This window comes from Lutra lutra, chromosome X (assembly GCF_902655055.1).
Source record: "Lutra lutra chromosome X, mLutLut1.2, whole genome shotgun sequence".
Lineage (NCBI taxonomy): Eukaryota > Metazoa > Chordata > Mammalia > Carnivora > Mustelidae > Lutra > Lutra lutra.
The window spans coordinates 86329816-86342716 of NC_062296.1; the positions used below are offsets into that span (position 1 = coordinate 86329816).

Genomic DNA, 12901 nt, shown 5'->3' on the forward strand with positions numbered 1-12901 from the left:
ATCACTTAGGCCTGCCAACACCAATGCCTGCATTTCCAAAACACCTATTTGAAAAACAATATGGCAGTACTCTTTGAAGTTGGAGTATGCCACAGAGATGCTATACTTGGGAGCATTTCTCCCCCAGACTCAGGGATTTTCAGAATTATTAAATAAATTCAAATGAGAACTCATGTTCCAAACAAATCAGTATTTCAGCTTCATCTCCAAAGTCTTCATTTCTGCACTTTGTTAAGCCTTCTTGCCAAAAAAAAAAAAAAAAAAAAAAAGAAGAAAAAAGAAAAGGAAGAAAAAAGGAACAGAAGATCCCTGCACCTCTTGGTCATCTGAGCGCCCATTATCTCCCCCAAAAAGAAAGAAGTGTGGATGGAAAATGGGTCCCGTCATCCAACAGAGCTCCTGCCTAGCAGGGTTTAGTCCCTTGTGTTCTGGGCTTTGGTCCTTTGTCCAACACATGCCAGAAGATGGGTAACAAATCAAATTAACAGATTTGGTTCACGTCACAAACACTGGTTTACAGTCTTCCAGTGAAGCATTTCCTTTCGAGGGGGTAGATAAAAATCGAGAGAACACAAGTCTCTCCTTGAGTATTAGTGAAGTGACTTCATGCATCTGTGCTTAAATCTTGAAAGAGGCTAGAATTTCAGGAGGCTTTATGTCTTCTCATGACATGCCTTCCCATCCAGCCCTCCGTACCCACTCTTGCCACTTGCTCCCCTCCACGCTCCACTGGCTCCTCCTTCTAGAGAAGCTTTCCATGTTCTTATACTGCCTTGCCTTAACGTACGCAGCTCCCTCTACCCAGAACACTCTCTTTTTCTTAGTTAATGCCTATCCCTTTTTTATGACTCTTCCATGAAGCTCTCCTGGATCCCCACAGTCCCAATCAGATGCCCCACCCGCACAGCCTGCATTCTTGGAGCGCACTGGCCCAGCGCCTCCCGGTGGACAATGTGCTCACTACAGCTTTTCCCACCTGAGCAGACAGCTAGACCACATTTCCCAGTCTCCGTCGCAGTCATGTGTTGTCACCTGAGCTCTGGGAATGAAGTAAGTATGCAAAGAAGTGATGTGCAGCATTTCTGTGAAGAGAAATTGTATCTTTCCCATAGTATCTTTTTGTTTTCCCCACACATGGGCTAAAAAAGAGAAAACTCTCTAGCCCTAGAGGAAGATGAAAGCACACATGAAAGGAGTCTGGATCCCCACGTAGCCACAAAGAAAATAGCGCAACTAAGAACATCCACTCTGTACTGTAGTGAGAAATACACGTCCATTGGGTCAAGCCACTCTACTCCTGGGGTTCTTTCTCACAGCAGTCAGACTACCCTCATATATCTTAGTCACTGTCCCACACTGCACTGCAGTTCCCGCGGAGGGGTCTGTGAGCAACTCGAGGGCAGGGATCCTGTATTGTAGGTCTCACCTTAAGCTCCTGACACAGTGCTTGACACACAGCAGAAACACGGCAGGTATCTGTGGAGGGAGAATCAGGAGAGGGAATGAACTCATGACTGGCCACTGGACAATGTCTGCCCTTGGGAACCTTTTGATCCTTTGCTGTCAGTTAACCGATCGCGACCTAGGTGAGTCCATGTTGCCTCTCTGCACCACGGCTTCTTTGGCTGTAAAATGAAGTTAGATAAAGCAGTAGTTCAGTATTAGTGGACATCAGCATCCCGTGGAGGGGTTGTCATCCCGAACGCTGCCAGCCACTCCCAGAGTCCCGGATTCATTGTTCTCCAGTGATAAGTTCCCCAATGACTGCTGGTCCAGGGACCACATTTTGGGTACCACTGGCCTAGAGGATCTCAGGTCTCTTGTATCTCCAAAGTGAGGGGCACAGTGATCCTCACCAGTGCTTGGGAAAGATCAGGGCCAGGTGATCTCCAGTGCCCAAGCTTATGAGCCAGATCGTAGACGATTTTTTCCAGAGTTCACTTGGTATTCAGAACTACTAGGTTACTAGAAATATCCCATGTGTAGCCCACCATATGCATTCACCATACAGAATAAAACCCCCATATGATAGGAGACTGGTGGACTCCTAAAAGTATTCAAATTTTAAAAGTAAGAAACCCCAGCTGACAGGTCAGATTACCTGGCTAGGCTCTCATGCCCACTCTTCCTGATCCCTCCCCCTTCATCTCTATACTCCAACTAGGGATATGATGATGGGAACATTTTTGAACAAAAAGAATTCTGACAAGATGAAGCAAATTACCTGGACCCCACATTAAGTCAAGTTTTCAATTCAGTGCATCTTTAAAACGCACTATGAGTTAGGCATGATCTCCCATGATCGCCCAGTGTTTACCATGTACAGATGTTTAAAGGCCCACCTCAGATCACTAGGAGGTAAAAATAATCAAACCTCAGACTTTGATTTAATTGGGAAGACCTCCAACTCTTTTCCACGGCACCTCCACGAAATACACAAAACCAAATGCAGGCCGCAGCATATCAACACCAAGACTCCAGACGAGCCACACTTATTATCATACATTTATTTTTAACATAGCACCCCAGTTTCACATCATGTACGTTTCCCAAAGTAGGAGACTTTTAACCTATGTTCTTCACAGACTTTCCAACAAATGTGAAAAAGAGGCAGTAAGGTTAGAGTCTACAAGTTACAATCCAAATACAGGCTACCCTATATTTATTTATGCTGAAGATCAATATACATAATGTTCCTAAGGCCTAGCAAACGAGTAAGACTCTGGCTAAGTAAACTATTAACACAACTTGTCAGCACATTATGAAAAGACAGAAGGCATCAAATATATACTTTGCTGTTATTCATTTTACTGTTCAATGTACCTGTAGTGAAAAAATATACACTTTTATTTCAAGGTTAAACTAGGCCATCAGCTCATTCTCTCTCCTGGCCCACTGCAATAAAGACTATAATGGCCCTTCTTGCCTCTGGCTTTCTTGAACATTGTGTTTGCGCTGAAGACAAAAACAATGGCAGTCCTAAAGAAAAAGGTACACCCGGTTCCCAAGATAGGTACAGGTGAAGTCCTCATACAAGTTGCCTTAAGATGAAACAAAAACAACGAATCCCAGCCGATTCCACTGCCGTATGATGGGGTACTTGCATCAACTGCGCCGTTCTGAGGCAGAGCTTTGTGAAGGACATTTAGGACCCAGTCCTGTTGTCCAACAGAGTACTTAAGTAGGACGGAACTGGTCCCTGATTTTCCCTAGTATAGCCCTCAAATTCCAATACAAGCCCCCTTAAAAGTCCCTTGTCCTCTGGTCTGCAGAGTCTCAAACCCATTTTCTCCAACTTCCCACAGCCATGAACTTAGCTTAGAGCAAGACAGGAGAACTCACCGAACACACAAAAAAATAAAGGTTTTCCCATTGTTAAGAATGGAGCAAGGCTTCTGTAACTAGGACGAATCCTCTCAGTTGAAACCCTGACTTTATCATCATGTAGGTTAGCAAATGTAGACAATTAACTATCTAAGCCTAAAAGCAATTGTGTACTTGGCATCTCTCGTTCACATCAACAGACTGGCTGTTTCAGGGAACACCTGTAAGGCAACCTCTGAATGCCTGCTGCTGAGGGAGACAGCAGCTCTTAGGCTCTGTGCTGCTTTTCAAGTCTGGTCCTCCATGCCTGGTCTTACAGTTCCTCTTGGGAGGGTCACAAAATCAGATGCACTTCTCATTGCAAACAAGCAAAGTGGGTGGCTCGCAGAGTTAAGACTCACATGCCAGTTGCCATCAGTCACCGAGCTGTTGGCATTGGTGGGCAGTAGCCTTCGGCCTGTGCTGAAAGAGGAGGTGCCACCTCAGAACTCCAGAAACCCAAATCCCCACTTCTTCTAGTAATTTGAACCACACTAAGTCATGGATGCAAAAAAAGAACATAACAAAACACCCATCACTAAAGTGTAAATTCAAGAGATCCTTCGAAATCAGAGTTTTCAAAGAATGCAACAGAATAAGCCAGTTGGAAAGAGAAACCGAAGTCGCTGGTGTTCTATTTATTTAACGAGTGGAGAAAAAGACCTTCCTTCTTCAAACTGATATTACATTTTGTTCAAAATGTTTAAACCATGAACTACTAAGTCTTAGTCAATAATACGGGAATATCTGGTTGCTATGATGTTTGGAATTCTTTTTTTATACTTTCAAAATTAAATTCCTTTGGTGAGGTCTAGTCAGGAGGTGTGATTGTAGTTTGTGCTGAACAAATTTTTTTAGCTGTAAGGTGTTATACTGTAACTGAGATCTTTCCAACTACTGCTTAGAAGAATATATTTGCAAATGCCTGTCTTAATTGCAAGAAAAACATCCATTCCAGATGATTTTCTTATTGATCTTTCAAGTACACCTCTATTATTACCACGGTTGAGAGATCATTTAAGAAATAGACAAATTATCATTTATAAAGAGACTATAGAATCAAGTCACATAGGAAGAGAAGAATGCTTTATGACAGTTCAGACACTGGTAGGAAATCAAAGAAAAATGCGTGTTTTTGATTACTCCACCTAAAATATGCTGAAATCGAACATTTGCAACCCACATAACTAAAGACATATCGAAGAAAACTGTAACTTACTACATATTGAGTTCATTCCCATCGCAGTAGTCTATTTTAAAAACAAACTCCCATAAGGAATACAGGAATGGAATCCATTCAAAGCAACAGCTGTCAAAAGTTCTGCCAAAAAACTCGGAGTAATTTATTGTATCATGAAAGGTGAGGTGTTCAGAAGATCAAACAGTTCAACCATATTCTTCCCTTCAGATTTTATTTTTTGCTTCAATCCAACAGAAATATCTAGATCTAAAACTCACTGAAACATGTTTTCATACTTGAAAACTTACTAAGTAAATAAAATTCAACATGGTAAATAGAAGGAACCCTTCTTGCCTATTTTTAGTACTGCTAGAGGCTAGAGGATGGGACTTAGAATCTGTAGCATTAGCTGGCATTCCAACTCTGCCACTAGTTATCTTTCTACAGATTCTTGGGCTAGAAAATGTAGTGTCTGATGGCCTTGGTTTCCCCACAAGCAAACTGCAGAAGACAGGTACAAGTCCTCTCAGCTCTGACATCCTATTCTCCAAGGAGAGTAAAATGGGCCTAGCTTCCAGCTAAGATGTCTCCCTTCCCAATCAGGCCCAAAGCACTTCTCCAACATTCATGAAGCGGTTAGATCTTTCCAACTAAAGCAAGTTCAAGTGTCTGCCTTGATTACAACACGCACCTCCATTCCAAATATCTACCTCTCGGTTTTACTTCATGTCTGCTGGACAAGGAGAGGGCAAAAGCAACACACCACTTACAAGAGACACTGAGGCACCCCATCAGACCACTATCAATTCCTACTGTGCTTTCATCCTTGGGACAACAGGACCCCTCTGAAGGAAGACCACTGAACAACAAGCTTATTAAACCCCCACGGATGGGGGCAACATCGGCATTGTGTCCATTGAATTCTGCCCAACAGGCAGATCTAATTTTGGAGAAGTTTTGTAGAAGAGGTATAATGGTGATTTCAATAACACAGCCTTCCTATACACCACAGTGAAGGCTCACAGAAACATTAACAGGAGTTATAATCCTAAATTAGAAGTGCACATTCTGAGAAAACAGAGACATGGAAGAAGCGCACTGGCCAGGTAATAATAATAGTATACCTTTGTTTGTTTTTGATCCACTTCTAAGCAACTAGTACACTGTGGTCACCGCTAAGTGTAGTCAGAGAGTATAGACATTGATGTATGCTTTAATGCAATGCTCATTTTAAAATATTGGTGAGACTATGCAACTCATGGGACTTGAATTGTCCAATATGAGTTTGTTCCTTTAGCAAAAACCAAGCCAGCTAAACAAAACCCCACCTCCTAATTTCTCTCACTCTGGCACTGATTTGATGGGGGGAAAAACATAGCACTATTTTTTAAATGTATACTAAAGACTAACATCCTGAGTTCGTATGCCTCCTTACTGGACACACAGTGCTATCTCGAGGGAGCGCATAGGTATGGAAGACAAGGAGATAGAGTGCACACGATCCTTCCCAAGTAGAATGTAACAAAAGCTAAGCATGCTATGGAATGTCTGCAGCAAGGACACTGTTGATAAAAATAGCTTTAGCCCCTAGATCTCAGGACACGGGAAAAGAGGTTACCTCGAAACTCTGTACCGCCCATTCATAATCTTAGGAAGCATTTAAAATGGCTCCACACCCCTCCCAAGGGATAGAAAAAACAACCAAAAGGGAAGGAAAGGGGGACTAGAGAAATGGTTCAAACTGGGATTTTCAAAATCAAATCAATTCAAAAATCTTTTCATATGCACAGAAGAGAACCAACAATTTGTTTTTCTTTGGGAAAACATCTGCTTGAGCCTTTCTCTTCTACCATTAAGCCATTGATAAAGCTTGCAAATAAAATAAGGGAGCATTAAATAAACACCTCCTTATTCTAAAAGCTGTCAACTCTATGGCAACCAAAGGCTTAATCCCTTATCCTAAACCACCTCAAAAAGGACCCCAGGCACACCCCACACCTCCACTCTAAGAATGGGTAAATTAGCAAAATGCACAAGAGAGAGCATTTCTTGTAATCAGTCTCTCAAAGTGATGTGAGAGTGGGCGTGCCCTGATCCCTGTGGGGTCACTCACTTCCCACTTTCACCTTGGGCTTTCAGGAGGAGTGGGTGACCAAAACTTCTACAGCATACTGGCTTGTGTGATTTGAGCTCACGGTCTTACATCACATACACTGGAGACAGCTGGGCTACGCTAGTCGGTGCATAAACCAATCACTTCCCAAGGTACACTTCACAGAGAACAAACAGTTGTATATCCAGAGTGAAGATCAGTTTTCTTTCATTATTCCTTCATACTCAATACAGTCACAATCCGCGTTAAAATAACAAAGACAAAAATAACTACCAGAGTTGTTGGATCGCTGGTAACCACCATTTCCCCTTCTTCTCCAGGGTGGGTACCTGGGTTCAAGCAACAAATATTGATCAGTCCAAACAGTCTCTTCAGCCTTTCACATCTGATGTGCGGTCTCCAAAATCATGCATTCACAGACATGGTATCCCATGCAGGATAAAAGTAGAGATCTGACAACTATTTATTTAATTTGATCAGGTGAGGCGGTTAAAGCAGACTGCTCTTGCCCAAAAATTGACATGAAAGGACTGAGTTCTATGAGTTGATGGCCTAGCTGGGCCAAGGTAAATAGATCTTTGACAAAACTTCCACTTTACAGAGGTGCAAAGACCCAATAAATCTCTGTCATTCAACAGAAAACAATAGTTATGTATTATTTATAGCTAGATACAATGTCAAAATGGCACTAGAGAAGCAATTTTTGGCATATGGTGGCAGAGGGCACAGTGCCTGTCTAAATCTGATGTTCTTGTTTTAGTTTTCACTTTTATTATCATCATGCCAAAGACTATCCAGTTGGAATCCCAATTATTCAGGAAACCAACCTACTGTATTTGCTATACATACAAAAATAAAACAAGCATCCTGAAGGTACTAGGTATTGATATTTTATACAAATCATAAATTCTTTAAATAAATAATGCTCTACTTGTTTTTAATTGCTAGAAGATTGGTTTTTGGTAAGGAGCAACATCTAACAACTTGAGGAAGTACTTAAGAATGGAAGATAAATTCCACTGAAATTACAGTTTCAAGTGTGATAATCAGTTGTATTTTTTCCACCAGAGTAAAATGTGTAAGTGAAGTACAAGAGAAAAGGAAATATGGGTTATATTCCGCGGCTTGCAGTTTTTCACACAGTCTTGGACATCTCTATGACAATTAGATGGGTTGAAATATTCAAAGGAAATATCTTGGCAGAAAAAGTCACCCACTGTTACTTGAATCTTGGGGATTACAACACAGTGACTGGACGAAGTTGTTCCAACTGATTTTCCAATGCAATCCGTTCTTGATGAACCTCCTGATTTGTACAAAACAAAGAGAAGAAAACAAAAAAGCAAAGGGGTCATTTCCTGGGTTCATCCCTAATTCATCAGATATTAAAAAGACACTTGTAGGTGGACCCACAAACACTAAAGTACTACATGACTCTAGGACAAGCCGACTAGAAGGCATCATATTTACAACTGGTGACTAGACAGAGGCGGCTTCACAATTTGTCATCTCGCAGCTCCTCTCTGAAGATGAGGAAATGAAACTGACTGACACCACCCCGGCCTCAATCTCACTGGCGGTTTTAACAGGATCACTGGCTGGCAGAAGTCGATGTTAAAAATCAAAAGACAGACACTGGGAGAGAGCAGAAAAGCAAAAGCAGAATGCTAATAGTGACAGGTGAGCCAGCAGGGCTCAATTTCTAGCTGTGATCTCTCATTTCTAGTCCAGTACCACACCCCGGTGGGTCTGAGGGATGAGCAAATGCACTGGCCATCCCTCCGCCAAAATACCATCTTGGCTCCTGCACAAAATACAGCTGAAGATGTGACTGCATGGCTAAAGGCAGGGAGAAAGAAAAACAGGATCAGCCATCTGCTCTTTGGGAATTCAAGCTTTCGGCCCTAAAAGAAACTTATTGGCAGGAAGACGGGGGGACAGTTAAAGACATTCGGAAGTAGAATCAGTTAAGATGGGAACGAACTCTAGGAAGGCTCGATTCTGAGATGCCCAGGAAGAATCAGCCTGCTAACCATCCAAACAGAATTCAAAAGGCATTTATTCACCCTCCCCTCCTACCCAGCTGTCCAAGAGTCTTTGATTAACTGTCTGCTATGAGCCAGATTCTGCTCTAGGTGTGATGGTACCAGCAAAGAACAAGATCGATCAGACCAATGCCCTCACAGGCTTTATACTCAAATGGCTAGAGAAAGACAATAAAGAACAAGATACTTTCAAAAGGAAATAAATAAGATGAGGTAACAGAGGAATCTGGAAGACAGGTGGAGCAGCTAGTCAGGGAAGGCTTCTCAGAGGTGATGCTATCTGAGCAGAGATTTGAATGAATGGAGGGGTGAGCCATATGAAGACATGGGGGAAGGATATTCAGGGAGACAAAATGGCAACTACAAAAGCCCCAAGGGAGGGAACAAGCTTGGTGTGTTTGATACCAGAAAGGCCTGTGTCACCAGAGAAGGAGCCAGGAAGACACTGGTAGGAGCTGAAGTCTGAGAGTTAGGCAAGGACCTTATGGAAACAGTCAGGAATGTGAACACCATTCACAGTACAGGGGGATAGCTTTGTGGGTTTTGAATCAGGGAATGGATGTGGCTTAATTTAGAATTCAAAATGTTTCACTCAGCATAATCTCCTCCAGTCCCATCCATGCTGATGCAAAAGTTGGGTATTCATCCTTTCTGATGGAGGCATAATATTCCATTGTATATATGGGCCACATCTTCTTTATCCATTCGTCTGTTGAAGGACATGTTGGCTCTTTCCACAGTTTGGCAACTGTGGCCATTGCTGCTATTCAATTATCATATGGTTTCACTTGTGGAACATAAGGAATAAAATGGAGGACATTAGGAGAGGTAAAGGAAAAGTGAATTGGGACAAATCGGAGGGGGAGACAAACCATGAGAGACTGCAGACTCTGAGAAACAGACTGAGGGTTTTAGAGGGGAGGAGGTGGAGGGTTGGGTGAGCCCAGTGATGGGTATTAAGGAGGGCATGGATTGCATGGAGCACTGGGTGTTATACATAAACAATGAATCTTGGAACACTGCATCAAAACCTAATGATGTATTTTATGGTGACTAACACAATAAAAATTTTTTTAATTAAAAATGTTCACTCTGGGGGCGCCTGGGTGGCTCAGTGGGTTAAGCCGCTGCCTTCGGCTCAGGTCATGATCTCAGAGTCCTGAGATCGAGCCCCGCATCGGGCTCTCTGCTAAGCAGGGAGCCTGCTTCCTCCTCTCTCTCTGCCTGCTTGTGATCTCTCTCTGTCAAATAAATAAATAAAATCTTTAAAAAGATGTTCACTCTGGCTACTGTGTAGACAGTGGATTGTAGAGCAGGGCAAGAGTGCAGGCAGGGAGGAGTTGCAGGGTTACTGCATGGACCCAGGTGAGAAATGAAAATGACTTTGATCAGGGTAGCAGCCACAAAGATGGAGAGAACTGGATGAATTCTGGATATATTTTGAATTTAGAACGGACAGGACCTGCTGATGAAGTTGATGTAGGAAAGAAAGAAGGAGATTTGGGATCTACACAAGTGGGTGGTCAGTAAGTGGTACCGAGAGCAAGAATAGATGAGAAATAGGCATTTCAAAGAGACGGTTGGGAATGAAATGTCTGAGGTGTGTATTAGATACATTAAGAGGAAATGGCGAGTGAGCAGTTATAATTGTATGTCCAAAGACCAGAGGTAAGAGAAGGAGAGTTTGAGACAGAAATTGAGGATCACCAGGCTATGGCTGATCTTCAAAGCACTGAGAATGTGTATCATCAGCAAAAGAATATAGACAGAAGTTGTAGGTGAAAGATAGAACTGAACACACATGGCATACTCAGTCCCTACTAGAACTCCACTAAAACAACAGAAAAAACAAAACAAAACAAAACAAAAAAAACCCGTTTGTTGTTTTTTTTTTAAAGTCACAAATACACAAGAACAAGACAAACACAAGGGAAGGAGTGATACCAATACAATTTGCAAGCAGGAAGGCAAACTGATGACTGAAGTAAATGACTCAGCAAATCCAAGCAAAATAAATGTGGGCATTCTACCAGTTGTTACGCTGCTGCATGGTGGGGTCTGTCCATAAAGTGACCCAAATACTCCTTAGTTCAAGGGTCCTGCATCACTCGAGCTAGAACATTTTCCCTCATACAGCTCAAGTATAGAAAACTAAACCTAAGCTAAGCTTGGGGACAAAACAAGAACCCACCTGATTTTACAGAGAAGAGTCTCTGAAAGAGTAAAGCTGGCAGCGCCAGATACCTACGTAAGCGGAAGTGGAAGAGGGGAGGAGGATGGCTAGAGTGTGTTGGCTGAAAGTTAGCTTCAGAAGCAATTAGTTCCCCAGCTTCTTCCTGCTACTAGGGCAGAATACTGAAGAGTTATTCCTTGAAAACGTAAAACACAGGGCCTCTTGATTAGCAGTACAGAGATACAGTTGAGGACGAGACACTGGACTGGAACTAAGGAGATTAAATAAATATTCTAGATACTGAGACCCACAGCCCTCTCTCTCCACTGAACCAGGTCTTTCCCTCCATGTAGGAGATAAAAAAAAATCTCTCTGGAAATTCTATCAGATTAAAAAGAAAGCACCAATGATACTGCCTTGGAAGGATCCCCAACTATACAACCCAACCAGACTGTTGGAGGCTGAAGCTCAAAGCTGACAAGCCCTATAACACGCTATGCACGCCCACCCAGTGAGCACCTGCATCCTTCTCCTAAACATAAGCAAAGGACCATGAGATAGTGAAGGAAAACATCTAATAAGAAATACATAACAGGAAAATAGACAAGTTTTCAGGAAGAAGAAAATTACTACCAGTAATAAAAGATATTACAACAAAGAAATGAGAATAGGATACCTTGAAAAAGAAACAATCAGAGAACAAAAAATGAACTCTTGGTTATTAAACAACCGTTTGAAAACTTAAAATTAACTAAGTCTTCAGAAATGGACAAAAAGACAAAAATAAAGAAGGACAGAAAACGGGAGAGAAAATATGAAAAAATTAGAGAACCAACAAGCTAAGAGTTTCAATGTCTGAAAAATATCAGCAAGTGAGAACAGAGAAAATGGGCAGGGGAGTTGGGGTGGGTGGGTGAGGAAGAAACATGGAGAAAATACAACAATAATAAAAACCAAGAAGACCCTCAGGACTGAAGAATATGGGTTTCCAAATTAAAAGGGCTTACCAAGAAGAAAGAACAGTATATGAAAATTATCTATACCAAGGCAAAGTAAGAGGGGAGAAAAACAATAAAACACAAAACAAAAACAAGTTCACCTACAAAGATTCATAAAACAGAATGAAGTTTGACATTTTAAAAAATCATCTTTTTATTATATGGTAAGACTGACTTTTTTAGTGTACAGTTCTGTAAATGTCAACACATGTATGCATTTGTGTAACTGCCACCACAAAGAGGGGACGTTACAGTTCCTACAACCAAAAAGCTCCCTGGTACAACTCACTGATCTACAAACCTTCACCTTCATGCACAACCTCTGGCAACTACCAGTCTGTATCCCAGGACTATAGTTTTCTCTTTTTAAGAATGTCAAAAAAAAGGGATCAAAAAGTATAAAACCTTTCAACCCTGGCTTGCCTCACTCACTGTAACGTCTTTGAGTTTCATCCAAGTTATGTGTATCACTGCTTTTACTGCTGAGTGCTATTTCATTGTGTGAACGTACCACACTTAACCTATTCATCCTTTGAAGTACATCTGGGCTGTTTCCAGGTTTTGGTCATCAGATAAAACTGTTACGAACATTCGTGTACAGATTTTTGACTGAACGCAAGGTTTCATTTCACTGATGGATACCCAGGAGCAGGACTACTGGGATCACACAGTCAGTGTACTTACAACTTCCTAAGAAACTGTCAAATGACTTTTCAGAGAGGGGTACCATTTTGCAGTCCCATCAGTGCATGAGCGTCCTAGCTGCCAGCACTTGGTGTTGTCATTATTTTCTGTCTTAGCAATTCTAGTGCGTGTGGAGTGGTACACAATCACAGTTTGAATTTGCGTTTCCCTATGGCTAATGATGCTGAGTATCTTCTCACATGTTTATCTGCCATCCTTATATCCTCTTTGGTGAAGTGTCTGTTCAAGTCCTTCGCCCATTTTTAAGTTGAGTTTTTGGAGTTTTGAGAGTTCTTAAGTTTGGAGAGCTCTTTATATAATCTGGATACAAGTCCTTTGTCAAAT

The 12901-nt window shown here is 41.8% G+C and overlaps 1 protein-coding gene across 6 annotated transcripts in view; it reads right to left on the minus strand.

Annotated features, from left to right (window-relative positions):
• Nucleotides 1–2494: 2494 nt before the first annotated feature.
• REPS2 (RALBP1 associated Eps domain containing 2) overlaps nt 2495–12901 on the minus strand; it is a 222139-nt gene continuing 211732 nt past the window's right edge. For all 6 annotated transcript variants that reach the window (XM_047714691.1, XM_047714687.1, XM_047714688.1 and 3 more), the window contains one exon: nt 2495–7962. In XM_047714691.1, the coding sequence (XP_047570647.1) occupies nt 7894–7962 (69 nt within the window). In that variant the 3' untranslated portion in view covers nt 2495–7893. The remainder of the gene's footprint in view (nt 7963–12901) is intronic.